The 6,936-nt window shown below is 44.8% G+C and overlaps 1 protein-coding gene across 1 annotated transcript; it reads right to left on the minus strand.

Moving 5' to 3' along the window:
* Positions 1 to 290: 290 nt before the first annotated feature.
* On the minus strand, positions 291 to 1,403 carry SSTR5 (somatostatin receptor 5). Its single transcript, XM_010570605.1, has one exon. It carries the CDS (start codon positions 1,401 to 1,403, stop codon positions 291 to 293), a length of 1,113 nt encoding a protein of 370 aa, XP_010568907.1.
* Between the last annotated feature and the right edge of the window lie 5,533 nt (positions 1,404 to 6,936).

Raw genomic sequence — 6,936 nt, forward strand, 5'->3', positions numbered from 1 at the left:
TGCATCACTAGAGCAGTACAAAGCTGGCAGTGTGTACCAGTAAATCAGTTCTCTAGAGTACAGAAAGTGGTAACACACGTCTGACTCAGCTAAAACACCGTAAGAGCTTACACAGCCCAGTATAGCCCATAACACTTTTAGCTGGGAAAGGGAGGGGAGTGAAGAGAAGTCTATGTACATTTATTTGAGCTTGTGGGTCTCCAGATTTTAGCTTTGCTATGAACCCCTCTCTCCTTTAAGTCCTCAAGTTCTCCAGGTCTACAAGTGCTTTGCAGTACCAAACCATGCCCTTAGACCTTGCTAGTTTGCATATGTCCATTGAATTCAATATTTCTCTGGGTTAGCATCGATTCCTGCAAGCGGCTGCTGTTCTCTTGCCTGTGTTCAATGGGGTCACCATCCTCTACACCATTGCCCTTTCGGAGGCAAAGGACTTTCTGAAAACTCTGCTTGAAGTTGTCAGAAAGAAATCCATAAAGAATGGGGTTGGCACAGCTGTTTGCATAGGACAGGACCACCACAAAGAAGTACACCCCTACCAACACAGGGTCTTCTGGCAGTATGAATATCAAATTGACAATGTTCATCATGTAAAACGGGAGCCAGCAAAACACGAAGACCACCACAATGATCACCACCATCCTGGTCACCTTCCTCTCTGATCTCCTGCGCCTTGTAGACCCAACTCGGATCCCTGAAGATTTGACTTTAATCACGATCAGCAAGTAGCAGAGGCAGATCACCAACAAAGGACCAAAAAAACCAAGGACTGATGTGTAAATGATGAACGCTGCTGACCAGATGTTGACGGGCTCTGGCCAGTTCATGTTGCAGGTTTGAAAGTCTTCCTGCACATCTGAAAAGATGATGACTGGAAGCACCACCAAGAACGAGAATGTCCAGACAGTCACGCTGATGAGCTTGGCCACCCTGGGACGTCTCCACTTGGTTGATTTAATGGGATGAACTACTGCCAGGTAGCGGTCCATGCTCATCACAGTCAAACAAAAAATACTAGTGAATTGGTTAATACCGTCTACAGTCATAACCAGCCTGCACAAAAAGGAGCCAAAAGGCCAATAGGAGATGGCGTTCTGGGTGGCCAGGAAGGGCAGGCCCAGCATGAAGAGTACATCGGCAACAGCTAAATTCAAGATGTATATGTTGGTGACGGTTTTCATCTTGGCATAGCGCAAAACCACATAAATGACCAATGTGTTACCACTGAGTCCGACCGCACATACAAGGAGGTAACAGATGGGAATCAGGACTTTGTGGATGTATTTGAATGAGGGCTGCTCTGAGAGCGTCCCATTCTCTGTCGCATTTGTCAGCAGTGAGGAATTCACATCGCTGGAACTAGCTTCTGTGCTAAATGTGTTGGAAAAGTATAAAGGATCCATAACTTTTACTCCTCCGGTTTTCTTTTAAGGCTAAGAGAAATTAAACTTCATGGGCATCTTGTTCCTAGAAAGAAAAAAGAAAAAAAGGAAAAAAAAGAGAGAAAGAAAGAGTGAATTCAAAGTAGACTAATTTTTGCACATCATTTAATTTTCCACCTATCGTCAGAATTTGTGTTTGAATTATGCAGTTACCACATGTGAGAAGATCAAGGCCTGACCAAAGGAATTGCACAAGAGAGCCCAAGTGCTCACCCCAGTACCTGGTGGTCTCTGTTTAATTTTCACGAGCTCCATGCAGTGGGGTCAGGGCTGGATGTAACCGTGAAGATGGGAGGCTGCACGGTGGTAACACGGCATGCATCCCACCGGGACACGCAAGCGAGAGGAGAGAGGGTGATGGCCATCACACTTCATAGTCAGAGCAGAAGCTTTCTTGCAGCAAAGGAGTCTGAATGTCCCGGCATGTAGACTGTTCAGGTCCAAATCCTGCTGGTAACAAGGCCAGTCCTTCCTCTGCTGATGAGAAATGTTAATTCTTGCATGCCTCCTGTGCCACTTGGCAAGCAAACTTTACTGTTTGACCATCTCACTCTCCGTAACCTGTCATCATACACACACATTTTCCTCTTTTGTGAAATCAAGGAACAGGGGCGATAATACCCTCTACTTCCCAACCTGCACAAAAATACACAAATCCAGAACCCACCTTTCCTCCTAGCTTTTTGCCTAAAAACTGATATGGAAAATGTTAAAAGATCATTTTGAAAGACTCTGACAGAACAGCGTGTACAAATCAGACTGAAAGCAGAGCCCTGGCATTAGTGCCGAAAGCTTTAAAGTCCAATTTGGGGCAATTCTGTGGTCGCTTAGCAGAGGGTGCCTGGAGAGGCTCAGGGACTGACTCAGCCCCACCTCACTCCTGTACAAGCTCTGGATGCTTTCAGAATCCAGAAGAAAAGATAGTTCCCGGCTCTTCATATTGGGTTGTTTCACAGGTCTCCCTGTTTGCATAGAAACAGTCTCAGTTTGATGTATTCAAATGCCACTTACTGCCTGGCAGAACCAGTTGAGAACCCCCAGGGAGCATCGGCAGCTGTGTAGGTGGGGAAACACAACCATCCATAACAACCGACAAAACCCTAGAAAAATAATCAATGAACTCCAAGATGGAAAGGACCATGTCTGAGAACACTTTTCCATCGACTCAGGTCATGTGCATGCAGATGTGAAGACAGCAGCGGAAAGGAACAAGCTGTTTCTTTTCCGTCTCTCAAGACTATTCTTCTGTTAGTGCTTCTGAATACCTCTCCTCTCACCCTGAAGTGTGCTTTTTGTTTAAGAAACACCTTTCTTCTGCAAGAAATCCAAACTGCAGTGGACAGCTTCAGGACACAGGCAGCTGAATAGATTTGGTGATAGAATATGTTTTATTAGACAATCTGAAAAGGGTTGAAAATTTCCAATCCACTGTTTCTGCAGCATGCTTGATTCACATGAATATTTTTTCTTTCTTTGTCTGAACACGGTCTAAGCGGGTGTTTATAAAGCTTTCCACTATAAAAAAGTTAAAGTATCTGCTATAAAAGAGTGGAGATTCAAAACCCCAATCCGGCCCAAGATCTCTCCCAAGTCTGGCCAGCAGACAGTGGTGAAGGTGCTCAAGGAGGATGTGCCCAGCAACATTTGTTCCCATCACCTGATGGTTGGGTTTCCATAATAATCTGGGGGCATGAGCCTGGATTGCCCACATTTCACCCATGCCTTTCAAGCAAAAGTAAAATTCAGTATCGTGTAAGCATGCAAGAGACTTCTCGTCTCCAAGAGGAATGCAAACACCTCCACAGACTGGTTACTGTGCTTTCTCTTTGGGCGAGAAAAACTGCAGTGGGTGAGAGTAGAAGTCCCTCCAGCTACCAGTAGTAATCATAAATATGCTGTTCGGATTTGGAAATGTGCAGATGGGAAGTAGGTGTCTCACATGTAACTCTGCGGCTGGGAGGAGATGTACCAGAGAATTGAGAAATCCAGGGTGGCTGGGGTGGTAAAGCTGAGAGAACTGCCAAAGCTCAAACAAATGCTGGCTTGTAGCTGGAGATGAGAAAGGAGCAGGGAGGATATGCAGGTTCTGAATATGCAACTGTGGTGTTTGGGGTTTAGGTATTGCAGCCATGGGCCCCCTGCAAGGGTCACGGCAGTCCCTGGCAGCACACTGGAGGGAGAGGTCAGCTAAGACCATGCTCCTCGTGAATTAAATAGGACTAAACTTCCTCCTTACATAAGAAAAAGCAAACTCCAGTTCTGGCCACAGAATGGACTTTTAAATTCTGTTCTGACACTAATTTTAAATTAGCAACTTGTATTAAAACTCAGATTATTTGTGGGAGAAATCTGGGAGAAGCCAAAGCAGCAAGACGCTCCTCTTGGGCTGTGAGGGGTTTGATCGTTGGAAGACTGCATTTTCTTGCAACCCAGATACCGTGCAACCCAGCTGGTTAGCCAGCATCTTTGAAGGGAAGAATATAAAGGAAATGGGTCGTGGGATAGGGCAGTCGGTGTTTATAAACTCATATTGATGGAACCGCATCTTTGGGACCAAATATAGTGCTGAGATTGGGAAGGCACTTCTGCCCAAGAGCAGTCCAGACTAGCTCAGCAACATCCAGTCTGGGCCAAAAAGCAAAATTTTTGTTCTGGGACTGCAGAAGTAGGAGGACAGTGGAAAGAACCAGTGCTGCCGCTCAGTAGGGGAAGGTCAGGAAATGCAGTCATGTGTAGCTCTCATCCTAGTGCTATAAAAATGAGGATGGACATCTTTCTTCTTCTCCTGTAACGGTCTCCTACTGCTGTGCAGGAGTCAGTGATACCTCAGCAGCTTCTCAGTCTGCTGCTTTAGTATTTTGGGGCTTTTCTCTTGATTTTGTGTGAACGTTAATCTTTACTCTCAGGGGTTTTGTTCCGTTTGATGTATTTTGCACCTTTCCCTTCAACAGCAGGTGGATTCAGAAGGAAATGCATTTGCTAAGGCTCTCATGAAAAGTCGTTAGTCTCTTAATTTGGTGACAGCCTGCAGGTTGGCAGCACCAGCAAGAAGCTGCCATCATCTGAACATTCGCTATGCACTGGCTGGGGATGTGATGTGCTTAGAGTCATCCAGATCTGAAAACTGAGCCCAGATCTCCAGAGTCCCCATTCAGTGCTTTATCCACTAAGCCATTGAAACCTTACTGCCTTTGCCATGTAGCCACTGGTATTTGGGGATTCATTATGGCATGGCAACAACAAAAACCCCCAAACAGCTGCAAAAGCATGTTTTGCTGCCTGTCTTTGATGAGCATAGATGATTTTTCCCTCTGTCTAGCTGACAGCTTGCCCCTCAACAGCACAATTTTGCCACTACAGCAGTTAATGACCCTGAACCTTAACAAAGGGTGACTAAATACAATTAAGGCATGTCAACTGATATCCTATACACTTGTTCTGGTATTCTTAATTAATGGATTAATAAGAAACCACACCTCTAGGGGACTTTCTCTCGTCCAGAGTTTTTCCCCTTCAGTATTTGATCTCCAAGACATCATACTGGTATACTCCATGAATTATGTGCTTTCTGCTTAAACCACACAAACCAGAAAGGACAAATAAGGAGCTGAGAACAGAGATCCAGAGTAATCACTAGTATAATTCCAAGTTTCCTTTTACAGAGCAGTACCCTGAAAAAAAATAGGCATCCACTGCAGCTGAACATACCTGACTGCCTGTGTCCCTGCCCAAGAAAACTGAGAGAAGAAATAGCAGACATGTTATGGTACAGACCATTCTGCTCAGAAGAAAGTATTTAGTCTTTGTGAAAACTTCTCTAGCAGGTACCCTAAACAAACATGCTTTTGCTAGGCACAAGAGCAGGTATCCACCTAACAGCACAGAGCAGCCCATTCAGTGACTGAAGCATCATCACAACACAAGGAAAACCAAACCTCAAAACTGTCCAGGCAGATCAAGGCTGAAATTCTTCCTGGCTTTGGTTACAATAACAAAGCAAAAATAACTCTATGAAGTGCATTGCATCAGCGTATAGCTGGGTATAACTGGGATCAAGAAGGAATTCCATAAAGAAACCTAATTTTATGAGTCAAGATTTGATCTTGCTGCCTATTTACCACTGGAATCATAACTCTCTCATATGCAGCATCAAACATAATAGCTGTGAAGAGAATTATGACAACAGAATGGCAGATTACTGCGTCCAGGTGCAGAATAACTAGCAGGAACAGACAAAATGGTAATCCAGGCAGATACGCTTTTAAAACAGATGGCCTTGGTAGCAATGGGAAGCACCTGGGTAAGTATCCAAGAAGTATCTAACAGCAGCAGAACTTTGTGGGTTTTTTCCCCTGTCCCATGGAGTTAGCTGCAACATGTCAGTGGAGCAATTTGCTGTAACAAAGGGAAGAAAAATTCTCCTGGTCCTCCAGTAAATTTGCCCTTTTGGGGATGAGTGTTCATCACATGCTTCTCCAGATACCACCCATGGGGCCTCATGCTTTGTATTTGTATGGATGGAGCGGGCAGAGCCAAGGGTTGCTGCTGCAGGAGGGAGAGCGAGCTGCTGGTGGAAGGGGAAAGGAGGGAGCTGGTGGTGTGGGAGTTGGTGGTACCTGGCAGAGGAGCTCTGAAATAACACAAACACCCAGGCAAGGCTCTGCATGAGGGGGAGGGAAATGCAGCATCATGCCAAGACCCACTTCAACTTCTTACAGTTATAATAATGTTCTTATACTAAACCAGTAGCTCCCTGGGAGCATAGAAATCTCATCATTTCTCATACAAAATTCTTGGTTTTCCACACTCCCTGCCCTGTTCCACCAGCTGGGGCAAAAAAGCAAAAGGTTTCAGTTCAGATGGGAACTTTCTCCTTGTTAAAATCTGACATTTGATATTTCTCAGGATGTGTTTCTCACCCCAAAAAACTGGAGCAATTGATTTTTCTCTACAGAAGACCTAACGAAACAACTTTCTTGCAGTAAATTGGTTTTCTGTTTTGACTAGCTGTATTGGTATTAAACACTGATCAACTGAAGTCAAAGTTAAATAATGTCTTGCCACTTTTAGCACTATCAAAATCTTTAAGAACTATATTTTCATGCTGGCAACACTTCGTTACCACCCTGCTCAGACCAGCCCAGTGTTTCCTAGAGCACTCTGCAGATACACGACCTGATAACTTGGTCCTATTTTTAGTTTGCAAACAAACAGCCCATAAAACACTTTTGCTTTTGCCAAATATTTGCTAAATAATTTTTTCCCCCAAACACACTTCAGGCTGTTATGCTCAGAGTTTACTCACTTTGGCTGAGCCGGTCCTGTCACACAAACAGTCATGTAAACCGCATGCTTCTGGTTTTGCTCCTGGTTTTGCTCCCAGATCAGTTGATTTAAGTAACTTCAGCCAGAGGAAAGTGTGGAGCCCGACATCTCCGTGCTCACACCCGGGCAGGTGTGGCTGGGGCTAAACTCCAACAACTGCACCGCCGCA

Source organism: Haliaeetus leucocephalus, unplaced genomic scaffold (assembly GCF_000737465.1).
Source record: "Haliaeetus leucocephalus isolate CR32 unplaced genomic scaffold, Haliaeetus_leucocephalus-4.0 Scaffold295, whole genome shotgun sequence".
NCBI classification, from domain to species: Eukaryota; Metazoa; Chordata; class Aves; order Accipitriformes; family Accipitridae; genus Haliaeetus; species Haliaeetus leucocephalus.

Bases quoted from the DNA above. Each gene is read 5' to 3' on its own strand.
- SSTR5 (XM_010570605.1), bottom strand. From the start codon at position 1,403: ATGGATCCTTTATACTTTTCCAACACATTTAGCACAGAAGCTAGTTCC.